The following is a 19,319-nucleotide window of genomic DNA, read 5'->3' as shown; positions in this document are numbered from 1 at the left end:
AGAGGGAAAACCAAGCAGAACCCCATGATGTCTGCTCCCAGGGAAGCTGGTTGTGCCTCTACCCGGGCTTCTCCTCCACAGAGTAAGACTGACAGAGCCTCACAATCAAACTGGCCCCGGCCTCGACCACAAACACATTGGGTCCTACTCGACCTTAACTGCCAGATGCCCCACGCCAAACCGACCAGCTTCTGTCCCCCATGTTCTCCTCCCGCTCCAGGGAATAGCCTGCCCTTCTGTCTAGTTGTCCTCCGAAGAACACCTCCTGCCCCACCGTGTCCTCTAGGACAGTGACCTCGGGGGACAATGGGAGCCCGAAGAGGCCAAGGTGAACCGTAATCCCCACACAAAACATTATGCAGTCCAATCTGGAGAATGCTGCGCTATCTTTAAAGATCTCTTCTTTCTTCTGTGCCTGTGTGCTCAATAAGATCTCACTCATTTGGACTCCACTATTTTTGTTTTATTTATTTTAGAGAGGGAGGGGGAGAAAGAATCAAGCAGACTCCCTGCTGGACGTAGAGCCTGATGCGGGGCTTGATATCATGACTGTGAGATCATGACCTGAGTCGAAACCACAAGTTGGATACTCAACCCACTTCACCACCAAGGCACCCCCAGACTCACCTTTTGAATGACCTCATTAATCTCTGGAGTGTTTGGTGTGTACAATATTTTTCCATGTAATATCGGTTTTAGGAAGGACCACACCAAAGCACCATTTGGAGACTGCAGAATTTCTTGATAGAGGTCCAAGCAAAATGGTGCTGTCACAATTACAAGGAAAAAAAAAATTACTCACAATACGGGATGCCCTGGCTAATAGTGACACTCTTCTACATACCCATGATGGCTCACTTTCCAACGGGTGATGTGGATATGTTTTTCATGCCACAGTTGAATTTGGGCAGTAAATTCAAGAATAAGTGTTCTTGTTGCTATCCTTAGCACCTCTCACCTCATGAGAAATTTCAAGATAACATGTTCATTTCAGTAATTGCAAAGAAAGGGAAATGTGACCTTCACATATGCAAACTAAGCCATCAAGAAGAGCACTAACTGTGACAAAGACACCTGCCAATAGTAATAGAGAGAAATGCATCTGATCTCTAATGTAGAAAATCATCAACACTTACAGGATTGGGAGAAGAATTAGATTCCTCCTATGAAATTAGCTTTAAATATTGCTACTGAATTTTCTTCCCTGCATCTACACAGCAGTGTTGACCTTACTGCTTTTAATATATTAAATCACCTTGTTTTCACCCAAACCCTTGTTCCCTCAAGGTGGGGGATCTACATTGCTGGATGATAATTGGTTTTAATCAAAGGTTGACTCGACTGACCTAACTGAATAGGTACCCAGTGAGGGTAGAGCCTTCACCACCATGAGGATTAGTAGTAACCAGTGTACAGTTTGTCTTTGTTTTTTTGTTTTTTAAGCAGCCCCATGCCTAGTGTGGAGCCCAACACGGAGCTTAAATTCATGACCCAGAGATCAAGACCAGAGCTGAGATCAAGAGTCAGACACTCAACTGACTGAGTTACCCAGAGCTCCAAAATATTGTAAGGTTTTAAGTTAGTGATGAATACTTCAGCTTGTTCTTTTACCCTGCAGCAGACATTTAAGGTGGAAATACCTTAGTTTTAACAGCATAATTCTTGACACCCAAGGTATGAAAAGTGCAGTTGTGATTATCTCCATTATTAATTTCATCTTCCCAAATTCTCCATTTGAAAAGGAAAAACCAGTTCTTTTTATTCAACAAGTATAATAAAACTGATAGAAAGAATCCCCGAGATATGATTAAGAGCATGACAACATAATAAGTTTTTAAAGCATACTTACAAAGATTGCTCTTACTGATATTCTTTAAAGTTACACTTTGTAAGAATAATTTAAACAATCATGATTTTCATTTCAGAAAAGACACAACCATATATAGGTACAGAGCAAGAAATCTGAAACCAGGCATCCGGACCTCTGCCACTTGAGAGCTGTGTGAACTTGCTTAGGTCACTTAACCTTCTCTGAGCCTCCAGTACGTCATGTGGAAAAGGAGGGTACTAATATTGTCTATGCTCAGAGTGACAATCATTTGAAATACAATGTATGAAAAGACCAAGGAGGACTGGTCCTCCATGGTAGCCGAATGACTAGATGGAGGAATGGTTGAGTGGATGGATAGATGGAGGACGGATGGAGGATGGAAGAATGGATGCATGGGTAGATGGATGGACGGAAGGATGGATGGAAGGATGGATGCATGGGTAGATGGATGGACGGAAGGATGGATGGAAGGATGGATGCATGGGTAGATGGAGGGACGGAAGGATGGATGGAAGGATGGATGCATGGGTAGATGGAGGGACGGAAGGATGGATGGAAGGATGGATGCATGGGTAGATGGAGGGACGGAAGGATGGATGGAAGGATGGATGCATGGGTAGATGGAGGGACGGAAGGATGGATGGAAGGATGGATGCATGGGTAGATGGATGGACGGAAGGATGGATGGAAGGATGGATGCATGGGTAGATGGAGGGACGGAAGGATGGATGGAAGGATGGATGCATGGGTAGATGGAGGGACGGAAGGATGGATGGAAGGATGGATGCATGGGTAGATGGAGGGACGGAAGGATGGATGGAAGGATGGATGCATGGGTAGATGGAGGGACGGAAGGATGGATGGAAGGATGGATGCATGGGTAGATGGAGGGACGGAAGGATGGATGGAAGGATGGATGCATGGGTAGATGGAGGGACGGAAGGATGGATGGAAGGATGGATGGATGGATCAATGGATGGGTGGGTGGGATGGATGTAGGGATGGGTGGGGAAGGATGGATGGATGGATGGATCAATTGTTGGGTATATCGACAGATGGACAGATGAAATGGATGAATCATTGGATGGGTGGAAAGAAGGACAGATGGGTGGACGGATAGATGGATGCATGGATGGGTCAGTTGATGGGTGGGTGGAGGAATGGATGGATGACTGGATGATCAAATTTGATGAGCAAATAAAAAATCCTCAAGAAACTCAAATGCACAAAAAAAAAAGAATGGGAATTAGAGAAGTAGACAACAAAAATTATCAAATATTAATAATATTAATGTGTTTATACTGCCAAATTTTGTTATATTTGGCAGCTATACAAATTATCCATTAGCTAATGAGCACACTGACACAATGTCTCTCACGTGGCTGCAAGGTCATTGCTACATGGCTCTATCCTGCATCTCCAGCTCTGCAAACTGCCGCACTCCTCCCTTCCCCAGTCCCACCAACACTCTATCCATCCTGGGCATGCCATACATAAACACAAATTTAAATACTTATTTTTTACATTAAATAAATATATATCAGTATATAATACATAATGTGTAACTGATAATATAATATATATAATAATAATATTATATATATATATATATATATATTTGGGGGACAGATTGTAGGCAGAATATTAATACAGCCTTCAGATGGACTTCACACCTTGACTTGCAGACAGCACTGTGAAGGAATTCTGAAGATGTTAATAAGGTCCCCAATCAGCTGACTCGGAACTCATCAAAAAGATTATCCTGGATGAGCAATCAAGCAAACCTTTTAAAAAGACTGGAAGCCTGAGAGTCAGACACCCCTGAAGCCCAGTGCACTTGGAACCCCTGGCTGACCTGGACCAGTGAGGGGTCCATGTACAGAGACCAGCACCACCATTTTGGGCCCTGCAAACCCCCTACACCCTACAACAAGGAGAAATATATATGGTCTCCTCCAAATCTGTCTTCTATGAGTCTCAGTGGCCAAGGACCATGGATTGATAAGTGATCTCCTGGCCACTCTAGGTGGACACACTCTAATTAGGAAGGCAGACAGAACATGCTGGCAAGGGTTTGGGGTTTGGACAGATCAGCGTTTCCCACCCCCAGCAAGTTATGCCTCTTTGGCCATGTGAAATCACATCAGAGATTTCATCTCTGATCACAGTGGTCCCATCCATGATGTGGAAAGAATACTGGTATCACTTCCCCGCCAGCGCATGGAGAGGATGGGCCTGTGCACACAGGCACTGGGGGCTTCCAAAGCCACCTGCTGGGGTAGTGTGTGGTGGCCTTAAGGAAAGTGAGGGGTAGAGCTAAGAGGACGGAGACAATTCTTTGCCAGTGTGCACCCACCTTCACACAGAATGTTCCGTACAGACCAGGGCTAACAGCCAAGACAAAAACCAATCTCAATGCGTGCAATAAATTACTGTTGTCTTACTTGAATCTTCAGGAATGTTGAATTTTTCTTTGTCCCCTCCCAGGAGCTCGTTAATTCTGGGCAAGTTAATGAACGAGTTAGAGCCACTGAAGAACGATGCTTGATCCTTGCAAACCTTCTTCATGACGAACTGGAAAGAACCGAAGGCTGAGCTTCTGGACAGGCCACGCTGTGGAGCCTGAGAACATGAGAAAAAGAGCAGCATTTCAACACGTGGTGGAGACTTCTGAAAGGGAACCCGTTCTCCACCTCAATACCCAAGCTGTTCCACAAGTCCAAGCACACAGTCTCTGCTTTGGACGTCTCTGACCTTGAAACACTCAGTAGATCAGGTGGTGATTTTCCTGGCCTATAAACCTGTCACAGATACAAATGTCTCTCTCTCTCTCTCTCACACACACACACACACACACACACACACATGCGTGCACCAGCAAACCCTCTGTCTGGTGATAAGTGATCGATCCATAAGATGTCACTCACTCCAACTAATTAACGGTCTTCAAGTGCATCCCTACTGCCCGGTTACCCAGATACTTGACAGCTGTCTACATCACGCATCAGCTTGCTGGCGGAGCACTGTCCTGCCCAAGGCCACCTTGCTGTCCGCCACCACCCAGACCTGGGCCTCTGTGTGTCCCCACACATCTGCTCTCACCACGCAGCCCCTCCTGGTAGATGGCATCTGGGCAAAAGCTAGCATCACACCACTGACCGCATTCGAGTCTGTATTTGTGTGTGCAGCAAATTATCTGTACTTTGTAAGCCAATTATTTATATTTATATGTAAGTAAAGGTTTGTGAGAGCAGTTCACTCTCGGAATTAAGTTAAACTGGCCCTTGGACTCTCGTTTGTGCTGATACTCGGTTTAGCGATTTCTGACTTCACAGATGATCTGTGAGCTATCCCCACGTACCGCGTGAGTGCGTGTTGCTCAAAGAAGTCCCTGTCCCCCGTTCTTAGGGAGACGGCTGGCCTTACTGCTGTCCTGTTGTCACCAGACCAGAAAAGGTAGTCTTTTTCCTATATTTTGTTCTCACACGCAGACTTTAGACATTAGAAGAAAGAGAAATACAGACAAAAGCAGCAAACACCAAGACACAGCAACCCTGAACTTTTCCCCAGGGGCCAAGAGCAAACACACACCTGTTGGAAGTCGGGCATGTCCAGCAAGGTGGTGATCTTATACGCGTGGAGAAATTCGGGGAGGTATTCCAGAACGTGGCCGGCTTTAGCAAGCAGGTGGTTGAGCCTGGAGACCACATTCAGCAGGGAGCTGAGTGCATCGTGGGCTTCTGAGGGCATCAGAGTCTCAAAGGAAGAAACACAGCACGAGAAATCACCATCGGACTTCGACTCTCATGAGCATGCTTGAGCCGTGAAAACCTGGTTATTTGATTTTCTTCTCTCTTGAGACAACTTCATGCCATATAAAAGTTCCCTGTATCAGAGTATCCCTTGCTCAGCATTTTGGCACACAGAGCACCCACAGTGTTCAAACGTACACTAGGGATAGATATACTCCGTCGTTAAAAATTGAAATCATTTTCAAAATATTTCTCTTTATGTTGGAGGTGCCTAAAGTGGACACTTAAGAGGTCAAAACAGAACGATTCTTATATGGGAAAAGATTTCCATTTACCCGCCATGAACCATTTCCATTGACCCTTCTCATCCCTCTGGGCCATGCTAATGTTCATTTTGTGGACAAAGGGACAGGGGCTGGGAGATCCCAGGACATCCAGGAGTCTCACAGTCAGAAGGACGGGGCTGGGCATTTAACCTGGGACTTGAGAAACAGCAGTGCCCTTGAAACCTACATGTGCTGTGACCCTGACCTGCTAAGTACTTTACTTATCGTTCACGTCTTGTCTGTCCTGGGCTGTAGATTCCTCGTGGGCGGGGATGCGTGCCTGTCCCATCCCTTAGGTACAGCAGCAGGAGAGCATGGGTGGTGTGATGGCTCGGAGTCTGCTGGATACACAGACAAACGAGCAGACACTGCCTCTTCCCACAAGAAGGGAGGAGTCATGGCGAGCCTCCTCTCTCTGCGCTCATCTGTACACTGAATTTTCAGGCTTTTGGACTCAGGCTGAGGCCTCACAACTTCTTATTCCTCCTCGTTAGCGTCCTGTACCTGCCACTTAGCCGTGGGCTCTGTGGCTGACCTGCAGGCCCTGAGATCACAGCTCTCTCTTCCCAGCTGGGCTCTGCAAATAAGGATGCCACTGCACAATCAGTCAACCACGCGGGCAGCGGACATGGGTACGGGCTCTGTGTCTGTCTCTGCCTGCCTTTATCATGGGTCTGCACCCCAGGAGGGGTGCCCAGTGCACCACATGCATGGTGGGGATGACCAGGAAGGGACCACAGTGCTGACAGACAGAGGAAGCCGCAGATCCACACGGCAAGCCATGGTCTGCCAGCAGCTCATGGATTCACCATCAGGGCAACAGAAAGTGGGTGAACCTGGGACCCCGGTGTCAATGCCACTTGCCCTGCAGTTTTGGGGTCGCTGCACCATCTGCAGGAGTATGCTGTCCATCGGCTTTCCTACAGCCGTGCTCCTAGAAGGCTCCCGATGCATCGTAGCAGGTGTGGTGAGTGGTGGTGTCCTCCTGCTTCCATCTGGGAGACTGACCCCAACCCACATGTCGTCCTCACGCCCCTCCACAGAGGACTTACTTGGAAGCACTAATTTCACTGGGGGCGGGGGAGAGGGTGGGGGTTCTGCACGCATAACAGAATGGCACTAAAACCCTGGCTCGCCGTGAGGCTGCGTCCGTGTCCCAGGGGACGCGTGGGGAATTGGGACGGGGTACTGGATCTGAAAGTTAGCACTTGTGCTCAGAATGGGTGTGCGTGTGTGTAACCCGATACTTAACCACAGAGGAAAGAAGGTCAGGATGGCAAACCTCTCCTTTTCCTGACCCCAAAGCTCTTCTCCCTGGTGGGAGGCACCCAGAGCGCCCTTGCCGGATTGGCAACACCTGTGGCATCTCTGATTAGCCCAGAGATCTACAAATCGACCCCAGGGAGTAACGGGGAACAAGACTGGTCCCTAAGGGTAAGAGCTAAGTGTCTGAGAGCATAACTAAGACCCGAACAGTGGAGGACAGATGAGGAACTTCTCGAAGAGGTAGAGCCCAGAGAGTGGTCAATGGGGGAGTAATCGGGGGTATCCCCAGGTCAGCTGTGCTCACCCTCCACACGGGCGGTCAGTGGGGGTTAACTAGGGGTGTCCCAGGGCAGCCGCGCTCACTGTCCACGGTCAACTCTCTCTAGCACACATTGTCATCTTTGGATTTGCCAGACCCTTCTCACCCTCATCCCACTGCGTGCAGGAGTGTGTGGGCCAGGTAATGAGCTGGTTCCCAAAGTGACCAGAGCCTGGCCCGTGTTCCCTCCCACCGGCACACCTTCTCCTGGACAGGTCCTGGTAGAGGCGGGCATGTAACCCTCACAAGACAGAGGCTGTGGGTCTCAGGACACAATGGGGCAGAGAAGCCACAGCCAAGGAGGGGTGGGAGCAGCTCCTGACTCCGAGGGGAGGGGGCATGGCCCGAGGAACCCAGCTTCCCCAGAGGTACCCCAGAAAGTGTTCTTAAGGAGGAGGGGAACCCAGCCCTGAAGTTAGGAGGGCTTTTCCTAGTGGGTTCTCCTGTGTTGACCACGCTGACAGCCAGCAATGCCATGCCAAGTGTCCCCACAGGCCTGACCCCAGGGACCCTCTGGAAGGTCTCCTGAGCACCCCCAGATTCCAAACCCCACCCCAGAGTCAGCACACATGAGACAGGGAAGTTGGCTAAGGCACCTGCCCACCCCTCCCCACCGCCCCTCTGCAGATGGCACACGGCCGCAGTCAGGCTGCCCCCCACGGTCATCCCCTTACTTTGTAAATGACATTGCGCAGATTCAGGTTCTGGCTCATGGACACGATCAAAGCATACACGTGGGGCCCGGGCAGGCTGCACAGTTCCTCCGCTGCAGCCCGGGACCCGCGGGCCTCGGGAAGCTCCAGCAGCAGCCAGAGAGCATCTGCATCGCACTTCCCGGACAGGGCCATCGTGAGGGCCCCCGAGAGCACCTGCATGGGTGGAAGCAGGAGGACCAGAGGTGAGCCCAGCTGGCACCTGCGGCCCCAGCAAAGTGCTTCCTCAGTGAGGGACCCCCACCCTGAAAGCACATTTTCCCAACGGGCTGAGGATTTACCCATAAAAACACATGGAATCCAAACCTGTGTGGTTCCTAACATTCCTAGTGGAAACGTTTCTAAAAATGTGCACATAATTCTCCAATTTTGAAGGGATCTGCCCTTTCTAAGGACACGGGAGCAGGACCACAGGACCCTCCACCCTCGACCCCGTGGGCCCCACACACAGCCTCTGACTCTTCCCCCGACATGAGGACTCAACCTTCACTTCTCAGCTGTCAGTGTGAAACTATTCTCTTCCACAACCGAAATGAAGACCATTTCTCCATGCCTGTTACCGTTTCGAAAAGAAAAAGTGCGCCCACTCAGAGGAGGGATGGGGACATCCAGTACAACCGTTACATGTCACAGGGAAGGGATCTGGGGCACGTCTCCATTTGGGGATGGCTTTCAGCTAATGACCTTCAAAATGGACAAGGCATAAAGCAAAATTTCACAACTGCACCTCCAATGTCTGTCTACACTGTGATGCGTATCACTGGTGTGAATCACCCAGACCAAGCAAGACCCTTTGTGAACCAAAGCTACTGTTTTTATTAGGAGCCTCCCGAGCACACAGGACTCATCAGATGCCTTCCTATAACACCAAAGAGGGTGCAGGAAAGCCATTAAGAAATAGAAGACAGTATTAATCAGGTCTATCTGTCAAAGCCAATAAGGTGCGCATTTATGGATATTTTAAGGAACTGGCTGGAGTGATTGTGCAGGTGCAAGTCCAAAATCCTCAGGGTGAGCCAGCAGGCTGGAGACCCAGGGAGGAGCTGCAGTTGGGAGTCTGAAGGCAGAACTCCCTCCTTGCCTGGGGACCTAAAGTCTTTTCACGTACAGCCTTCAACTGATTGGACGAGGCCCACTGGCATCGTGGTCTTTATGCAACCATCTACTGATATAAAAGTTAATCTCCTCCAAAATTACCTTCATGGCAACAGTGAGACTGGCGTTTGACCAAACACCTGGGTGCCATGGCTAACCAACCTGACATACAAAACCAACCATCACAAATGGCTAGGACACTCTCTTATGCTAATGTACCTTTTGAACCTTTGTGAGAGATATATTTAGTGTTTTCACACCTAATTAACCAAGAAACCCTTTTCCATATGGGACGTGTAGGGTGCAGACACAACTTGGGGAAGATTTTCTTAATGCCACTGTTTTCAAATGTGTTCTCCTGGGGGTGGAGCGCAGTTGCCGAGGAGCGGGGCAGCGTACACGCCTGGGGCCGTGGGACGATGGGCGTGACGGGCGGAGTTCGAACATCCAACATTTGCTTTGACTGGGGCAGCCTGTCTTTGGTCAGTTCCATGGAGCGGGCTTCTGTATGAAATTTTCCTTGAAAACGGGATCCACCCAAGCCTGCAACTCCAGAGGCTCGTCCCTGCCTTCAAGTGAGTACCAACCAGAACGAGCCAATGACAGCTCATTTGCATTTCCCCCCCGCAGCCCGGTCTTAGCTGCCATCTAGAGCATCACCCGGTGGCCATCAGGGAGGGTCACGGTCAATACCTCTCCTAAAATTTGTCCCAGGGCAAAAACATGTCTTAAAAACTTGTGTACACCTATTTAAACCAAAAGCGAGGGTCCCACCCCAACATATGGAAACTGAGGGCACACCGTGTGAGCCAGTCATATCTGAGCACATCTGCCTCCACTCTTCTGTCGCCTTCCAAACCTTATTCTTCATCCTCCCTGAATTTCACTACGTCCATTTTTCCAGCACGGAAGCCACCTGAAGCAGGTGGAAACAGGTAGGGAGGAAAGAAACAGAAATAACACTCCGTTTTGTCGGGTTGGAGATGCCATGGGTGAGTCCTCACCCAAGCGAACCACACTTCTGTGACCTGTGGCTTCACTTAGGTCAGAAGCAGAGAGGCCGAAGTGTTGACACTTGGCTCGCACATCTGTGTTTGGGGTCCAGGAGGGCAGCTCCCTGCACTGAGAGCCTGGCGCGCCTAGGGGACGGCCCCTGCTCCGTGCAGCTGACAGTTTGCAACGCGGAGGTGCGAGGAAGCATGGAAATGGATGGCCACTCTCTGCCTAATTATGACCAGGCGGGAAACATGGCCAGTAATGCAGAAGGACTGGGAACAGGGAAAGCAAGTCAGCCGTGTCTCAATGGTGCCGAGAGAGTCAGCAAGATGAGAGCAGAGGGGAAGCACTCCATCCAGCACCAGCAGAGAGGAGCCTGGGGCTCTCTGCCCGCCATGTCCCATTGGGCTCTCAGACCTGCTCCCTCCATGACAAGCTCCAAGCACAGACAAGCGCCAGCATCAGGGGTGGGAGGGAACTATGAGGACCTGTCGGGAAGGACAGCAGACCAGACAGAAGGGCTCTAGAGGAAGGCCGAGGGCACCTGGGTGCTGACCATGGCTCTCCCTGTGTCTACAAGGCCCCCTCTGCCCACACCGAGCTGCAGGCTGACCCCTGGGGCAGCAGTCACATCCCTCCTTGTCCACTGAGGCAGATCCCGGCTTTGCAGCAGTTCAGGACCGGGGGTGGGGGGTGGTAGGGGACACAGCCCCCACCTGGCTCTCTGTCTCCACTTCCAGAACATTTTCTCCTCTCCAGACTCCAGACAAGATAATGGGGATATTATCTACAGTTTTTAGGAAGTCATGGAGGAGGCATCTGGGTGGCTCAGTTGTTAAGCATCTGCCTTCAGCTCAGGTCATGCATGATCTCAGGGTCCCAAGATGGAGCCCCGCATTGGGCTTTCTGCTCAGCAGGGAGTCTGCTTCTCCCTCTCCTGCACCGCCTGCTTGTGTTCCCCCTCTCTCTGTGTCTCTCTCTGTCAAGTAAGTAAATAAAATCTTAAAAAAAGAAAGAAAGAAAGAAGAAAGAAAGTCATGGAGGAAATGAAATCTATCTTAGTTTTCTTTCTTTTATTTTTGAGAGAGAGAGAGTGAGAGTATGGGACAGCACAGAGCCTGACACGGGGCTTGACCTCATGACCCTGAGGCCATTACTCGAGCCAAAATCAAGAGTCAGATGCTTACCCGACTGAGCCACCCGGGTGTCCCAACCTCAGCTTTATTTCTTAAAGTGGATCCTAGGGATTGGCAGCACACAGCAGGGCAAGCACCGGGCTCAATCCTGACTGTGGGTCATGCACGAGCTCCTGGAGAGCGGCAATGGCCACAAACCATGTTGGAAGAGCCACCGTCAACAAGCCACATTGATACCAATGTCTCTCCTTCAGACAGCACACTAGGGCGTCCAAAGGCTAGGACATTGCCAGGACCCAGGTTACACACAGTGGCTGATTTAAGAGACAAACTTACAAGCAGGTGCTCCTGCACCTGCCCAGACCACGGCCAACCCTCTGCACTCCTGACCTGAACGAACACACACACGGTGTGCCCCCCTCCTTGGGGAGAGCAAGGCTGAGAGAGATGTGTGACACTTTGCCAAGTCGAGCCAGGATGAAAGATTAGCAGAAGTGAGGAATAATTGACTGCAACTAGCAAGAGGTACTTGGGCAGAGATCAGCGCAAATCCTATAAAACAGGTTCAAAGCTATTTGCATCGGTGCGAGCAGGGAGAGATGCACCCCCTTGGGAGCAGGGAGGGACGGTTCTGCTTTCAGAGGTGGCAGAGAGGCAGAGAGGTCTGGATTAAAAGGACCACACATCCAGGCTGAAGCCCAGAGATGGGGTCCCTTGCGGGAAATGGGGGAAACTTAGCTTCCAGGATCACATGCCCCACAGAGCTGGCCGTGTCTTCCAGGGGACGCCTGACCAGGATCCTCCACGTGGGCCAGAGACCATCAACACCACTCACACACTAATTATTGTCTTCTCTCTGGGGTGGAGCTGGGACCTGCAAAGGGTGGTTGCTGGAAAAAGCTGATTTTGCCTGCTGTCTACCCCGGAGGGAGCCACACCAAGAACAATGTTTTGCAGCTTTTCAGGGGACAAACTCCATGTGCTGCAACAAATGGGATGTGAGCTGTTGGGTAAATCCCCATCCGGCATCTCTCTGCTCCCAAACCACACCAGCCAGCTGCTCATGACGCCCACAGAACCAGCCTCAAACGAGAGGTGCATGCCTCTCTGCCCAAGCGAAATAAGAGAAAGTCTCAGAACACCTTCCCAGGGAGGGCTCTCTGGGGGCCCTCACCCCCTCTTCCTCCACAAGAACCCCCATAGGAGGAACGAACCCATTCAGGACCATGGACAGCGCCCGTCTTCCCAGACAGTGCCCATACACTCCATAGTTTGGAGAAGAAAATAACGGGATAGGAGACAGACTCCCAGTCTTTCTGGGTCCTGACTCAGACCTCGTTGCAATTTTAAAGAATCAAAATGTAGCCAAATACAAGGAAGGAAGTGACCGCTGATTTAAGGCCCATGACAGGGCATCGCAGCATGAAATGCCTGCTCTCCTCACAGGGCAGGTGGAGGGGTCACCCAGGACGCAGGCAGGCGGGGCGGATGCCACATGCCCGAGTCTGTGATTCTGGTTTCATGGTGAAGAATGCAGCACCGCCGGGGAGAGAACTTCCTGAGGCGCCCAGAGCCAGAACCGAGGCCTGAGATCAGTGGCGGTGCCTCCAGCCTCCCTGCCTCCCTGCCTCCAGCCCTGTGTCCTGGGTGTCCAAGCCTGGGCCTCTCCCATGTGGCTCTTCACAGCCCATGGCTTCTGGTCATGGCTGCCTGAGCCCCTGCGTGACCCGTCTCCACTGCTGACGTGTCACCCGCACGTGGGGTCTTCCCCATACAGCACATTTATGTCTTTGTGTGCCACTGCCATAGAAGGTTCTGGAACATTTGCTCCCTTAGCACTTGAGGAAGGACCCCTCGTGGAAAGGGAGCTTTTCCATGAATGAACGAACGAATGCGGGTTCTGGTACTCTGCCCATGTGACAGATTCGCAAACTGTCGGAAAGTAGGATAGACAAGCCCAGAGAGGAAGCCGTCGAGCTTACCACCAAAAACACGGTGCTGCCGTCAGCCTGGCAGTCCAGAAAAAACCAGACCCCACAGCGCAGTCCCCTCCCCGAACACAAATTCCTGCCCGAGGACCTTGTAGACACAGGTGGGTCCAGGGATACATTTCGCAAGCAAAGCAGATAGCTTCGGTATCTCCTTGAAGGGCAGAAATGCAGGCTTGCAAGAGCCACACAACCTCCCAATTACCCACTGGCCCAGCTCTTCAAGGGACCACAGTGGTTTACACCGTCAATGAGGCAAAGCGAAACCCGGGAATGTGAAGCCGCCGGGGAGCCAGCGCGCCCGGCCCCTCTCAGGATAGAGCGCCAGTGACACCTGCTGGCCGCCTGCTCCTTCAGGCGGCCACCACCCCCAGAGCGGAACCCACCTTCCCTCCTCTGTATTTAGGAGTAAGTTCCTCTCTTTTCTGGGGTCTCCTCTTGTTTGTTCATTTGCCAAGGGGGAGATGGGTGGAGAGACGGGCAAACCGCGTGAAGGGATTAAGATCACAGTGCAAACATCCAGTTGCAAGAGGAATAACTCGGGAATGAAAAGTACAGCCTAGAGGATACAATCAATGACACTATGACAGACATGTCAGGACGAGTGTCTCGTAATGCGTGTGACTGCTGAACTGCCATGCTGGACACGCAGAACTAGCTTCATATTACAGGTCAGCTACGCTGCAATTAAAAAGTATTTAATCATTGAACCTAAGCCCAAGTCCTATAAGCTTGGCAAGGGACCCTAGGAGGGACTCCCCGCCCCCACTAGAAGTTCCAGTAACTGAAGATTCCAAACCGAATCTGATCACTGCTTACGTACAAGGACATGCTCTCTGACCCACCTTATCCCCAACCCCCACCCCAATCTGTATGTGGTGCTCAGTAACCACCGGCAGGATTTTTCCTTGAAGACAGACACTGTGTGACTCACCATAAATAACTTGGTGATACTATAATTTGAAGTCGGGGTTCCTGGCTTCTTACTGATGTCTTTCTTGATGCAGTTACTACTGAACACTATGTGCACCTCTGGGATCCTGCGGTTCACTCCCAGACTGCTCCAGTATGGCGAGTATCGCAATAATGAGAATCAAATGAACTTTTTGGTTTCCCGGTGCACTTAAAACATAGGTTTGCTCTGTGCTGTCGTCTACTAAGTGTGCAATAGCACGGTGTCTTTAAAAAGTACATTTGGGGGTTTAAAAAATGCTTTATTGCTCAAAACCGCTCACTGCCACCTGAGCTTTCGGCGAATCCCAACCATGGCTCCCAGGTCTTGGTAACAAACATGATAATGATGAAAAAGGTTGAAACATCATAAGAATGACCAAAATGCGACAGAAACATGATGTGAACAGATGCTGCTGAAACTCTGGCATGGATAGACTTGCTCGATGCAGGGGTGCCAGAAACCTAAAATCTGTGAGGCTCTGCCACGCACACTAAAGTGAGGTGTGCCCGTAACTGATCTACCTGCCAGAGCTTGCACGGGGCCCCAGTTAACCAAAATCAGCAGGAAATTAAGTGTCTACTGGGGCCCCGTAGATTGTCAATAAAAAACATCCACTTGGGAGCCATCCTCACGGTTACTGCTTCCGGAAGCTTCTCAGTGAAGAGAGTAGATGCCAACTAGAAGTGCTTGGAAAGCTATCTCACCAACAGCCAAGGATCCGGTGATACCAGCTGCGGGGGGCATGGATTCACTCTCCCCACCTCTGTGCACAAACCGCACCCACCACCAGCCAGCACACGTGCCTCTCCTCCCTCTCTCGGTGCGCTGACCCTGTGTCCTGGCCATCGTGGACAGGACACACACAGCTCATCGCTCACCTGCTTGTGTGATAAGCCGCCCGCTCTGCACACAGACAGCACACAGGTATTCTTGACTTAAAGACTAGCACGGCTGACGTTTAGAGCTTTCTCTGTGTTTCTGTTTTCGCATATTTTTGAGAATTCTGCAACCCCTACCTAAACAAGCAGGACCCTCCGGGGGGTGTCGTGCATCAAGGCTGGAAATAACGGGAATAAATATCATCGCCAATTTTACGCTTTCTAACCCTAATAAGACAATGTTATGAAATTAAAGATCCCAAGTTTCGGATGCAAGAGAGACATACTCTCACTCTTGGCTTGCCCTCCCATGTCCTTTCTGCCTGCGACTAGCCCCTTGGCACAGGATGGAGAGGCAGGGGACAAGAGACCACAGAGCCAGGCTGGCCCCAGGATAGCAGGGGGCGTGGGGATAGAGGCGCATCAGCTCCGCACCTGTGAACGGGAGATGCTGGCTTCTAGAAGGCTGTGGATAGTCTCGTTGGAGATGTGGATGGAAGACTGAAGCTCATGAGTTAGCTTGGAGATGTTCTGCACCAAATCTTTGACTTTTACATCTGAAAAATCATCAAAAGGAAATCCTGTAATCATAAACGTCTGGCTAATATTGACTGTGAAAACACAAATCCATGCTAAACCCTGGCAAGGATCGTCCGGTCCAAAGCACACACTGGAGGACACCATGTCCCCTACCCTAGAGGAGCTGAGGTCATTCACACCGAAATAAAACAGACCCAGGGTATGTGGTCTTTCCTGCTCTCCTGACCACTCTAAGATTCGTGTATTTTAGGATTTACTCTACAAAGACCTTTTTCATAGGGAAGTGACCGGCTCCTGGAAAGACTCACTCTATGTCTTTCCTTATCCCACTTTTTTTTTTTTTAACCAAGAGGAGGATCACATAAGGAGCTTCCAGAACTCTCCACAAGTGGCATGTTGGTGCTATGAATTGTACAGATAGAGCGGATGGAAAGCAGAGACATACGGACACCACATGGCTTGTCCAGGGAGGCAGGGACAGGATGACACAAAAGCTTCTCTTCTACCCCGGTTCTGGTTTGGGGATGCAGGATTCCAGAACTTTCCTTCTTAACCCCAAATACATGAGAGCAGCCAAGTTCTGAATACTTTGTCACATACAGTGCAACCTTCCCTTTGTACATTCTACTTCAGTAACGTATTTGTGGGAGAAAGCACACTTCCTTCGTAAGTGAGCTGAGCTGGAGGAGACACATCTTACCCTCCGTCACTGTGAAATTGCTGAGAAGGGTCAGCACGGGATTCCCAGACAACCAGGTCTTCTCGAGGCTTTGGGCCAACCTAAAACGGCAGAAAAATCAAAGCAAAACGTAGGCAAGATAAACACCAGAAACAAGACTGGAGTGAACCATCCGGCCTCTGTTTCCAGGAGATGAGCCGGATAACATCACATTCCCAGAAAGTTCTTCAGATAATCAGACACACCACATCTCCTGACGCCCTCCACACAGGGATGCCCATGACTGTCACGACCCCAGCACGGTTTCCTTGGGGCCCCAGCCAGGCCAGATGAGTTGGGAGGACAAAGAAGTGTCAGTGGCTTCTCATAAATGTGGAAAAAACGGAGAGACTAGATCAGGGAATGCGTGAGAAGTTGGGATATTACAGAGTCGACAACCCTTCTTTCTGTGCATAAATCTTTTTGCAGAATGCAGAGTGTGTGATCTCCTCTTCCACTGGTTTGCACATGGAGGACACAGGACACAATTAACCCAGTAAGAAGGGAATTTGAAGAATCTTTGCCCGCTCTGACAAAACATACTGAACACCGTGTTACAGCGTCAGATCTTGGATCTCACACCTTGCCCATCAGTAAAGCGAACCTGCCCGTGAATGCCGCCCGTAGATTTCACCACTGAAATCTTCCAGCCATGGAAAACTCTGCTGCTGTCTAGACATTGTATGTGGCACCCATCATGGTCCAAGATGGACAAACCGAGATTTAGAAACTCAAGACATCCTCCTTATGAAGGAAAACACGGGGGCGGGCAGGGGGCCCTGGGACATACGTACTTGCGCACACGCTGCCGAGCCAAGTCCAGCAGCAGCCGGCATTCACAGTCCCGGTCAGCGGCGTGCTCCAGGCTGCTCCTGAGGCTCTCCAAGGAGCTAGAAAGGTTCCTGCTGAGACCTTCACAATTGAGCTGAAGGGGTGAGGACCACATCTTCTGCATTTCCTAGAAAACAGCAGAGATCCAGTTAGAAACACACACACTTGATCATGGAGGCTCGTGCCTGATTTCTGGGTAAATGTGTGGCCCCCAGCCCACCCCGAGGACTCCATATGATGCAAGCATTCTGCTTGCCTCCTCCGCCTGGGAAAACACAGTGTTGGAGACTGAGGACGTCCCAGCAGGTCTAATAGCGTCTGCCCCTTGCAGAGCGGCAGAAGGAGCCCTTGGCTGGGCGCCGGGAGATCCCTCCTCTTAGTCCTGGCTTGGCCTCGCACGGTCCAGGCGGGGTGGCGTGCTCTCCAAGGCCTGCCAGAGAAGGAACACCGTCCAGCTGGCGACCGGAGTTCATTCATTCCTCGTTTGAAAACTGAACCTTTGCAGCGTTCCCAGCCACAGAGCCCACTTCTGAGAAGAAATCGTATGTGGCTGTCCATAGATAACGTGGGGAAATCCTGGGTCTCCCCTGCCCTGAAGGTCCCTGCCCCCTCCCTCGGTGAGGACCACAGTGAGACCCCCGGTCTAGGCCCAATTCTAGGGTCCTTGGCTACCTTAGCATCCTCTTTTCTTTTTTAAGATTTTACTTATCTATTTGAGAAAGAGAGAGCACAAGCAGGGGGGAGGGGCAGAGAGAGAAGGAGAAGCAGGGTCCCCACTGAGCAGGGATCCCAATTTGGGGCTCCCTCCCAGGACTGTGAGATCATGACCTGAGCTGAAGGCAGACACTTAACCCACTGAGCCACCTAGGCGCCCCTGTCTTAGCATCTTCTTTGAAGCATGATCCAGCCTTATGAAATACCAATCATTTCTCTCTCTCTCACACACACACACACAAAATAGAGTAATACCTACATGAAATACCTATAAAATGCAAAACATTCATCGTATGTAAAATCGAGTGATGAACACAGTAACGTAAATTGAAAAGAACAGGAAAAACAGCCCACGTGTCAGCACGCGTACAGACACGCGTCCCAGTGCCTTCCCTGGACACAGAAATTCTGCTGCACAGAACGGAGGCACATCGCCAGAATTTTGTTATGTCATCTTATTTTATTGACATCCCCTGACTCTTCCTGAGGGCGGAAGCCTGGCCCCAGCTTCTGCCAATGAAGGCGAGGAAGGAATCAAATGTAAGTCCACCCTTATGTAGCATTTCTGCTCAACAGAACGTGTAAAAATGCCCCTCAAAACCACCATCAGTTTCTCTTACAAACGAAACCATGAATCATTTTGCTGGTCAGAGAGACCTAAGACATCGATTTCCCAAGGAAAGTGAATCGTGGAAGATACTGAATGGTACCCGAGCCCTGGAGTCACCTGACACAGCCGAGCGGAACCCGCCTGGGGACCCAGGAGTTGCCAGGGTAACAGGGGAGCACTCATGGGGAGCAGTGACACGGGACCAGGGCACCCAGAGTCACGCCACCAGCAGCACCTCAGAACCGTGTCATGGGGGAGCCCACCCAGCCAGCAGACCACCACACACTGGGTGCCCACTAACTTGCCCAGGATTATGAGTCCCTTTCCAAATTTACATTTTCCCAGTCATTGGGGGTGGGGGTGAAGCTTGAACAGAAATCCTACAGAGCTGTCCATCCAATCATCCATTCATTCATCACCCGCCTCCCAGAGGCTTGCATCCCGGGGAGGACGCCTGCCAACAGAAAGCCATTGGACTGGCGGGGGGACATCCGGTCCCATGTCAATATTCCCCCTCTGCGGAGGTCCCTTTGCCTAGCACACAGGTGCATGGATTCCCCTGGGTCAGAACGAAGGGTACAACTCCCTTCTGAGGACAGAGGATGAATGAAGCCCACTGCCCCGGGGCTCTGCCCCAAAATGCCTTCCTTC

The 19,319-nt window shown here is 50.7% G+C and overlaps 1 protein-coding gene across 1 annotated transcript in view; it reads right to left on the bottom strand.

The window, feature by feature from the left end:
- ABCA13 (ATP binding cassette subfamily A member 13) overlaps positions 1 to 19,319 on the bottom strand; it is a 323,477-nt gene that overhangs the window by 218,530 nt on the left and 85,628 nt on the right. Inside the window, exons 21-27 of the mRNA XM_032305346.1 lie at positions 17,308 to 17,471; positions 16,496 to 16,575; positions 15,691 to 15,812; positions 8,169 to 8,363; positions 5,423 to 5,587; positions 4,276 to 4,453; positions 628 to 767 (exon numbers count right to left, since the gene is read on the bottom strand). Coding sequence (XP_032161237.1) covers positions 628 to 767; positions 4,276 to 4,453; positions 5,423 to 5,587; positions 8,169 to 8,363; positions 15,691 to 15,812; positions 16,496 to 16,575; positions 17,308 to 17,471 — 1,044 coding nt within the window. The remainder of the gene's footprint in view (positions 1 to 627; positions 768 to 4,275; positions 4,454 to 5,422; positions 5,588 to 8,168; positions 8,364 to 15,690; positions 15,813 to 16,495; positions 16,576 to 17,307; positions 17,472 to 19,319) is intronic.

The sequence above is a fragment of the Mustela erminea genome, chromosome 11 (genome assembly GCF_009829155.1).
Source record: "Mustela erminea isolate mMusErm1 chromosome 11, mMusErm1.Pri, whole genome shotgun sequence".
NCBI lineage: Eukaryota > Metazoa > Chordata > Mammalia > Carnivora > Mustelidae > Mustela > Mustela erminea.
Note: the sequence above shows the minus strand (reverse complement) of the source record. Positions and strands in the feature narration are given on the sequence as shown.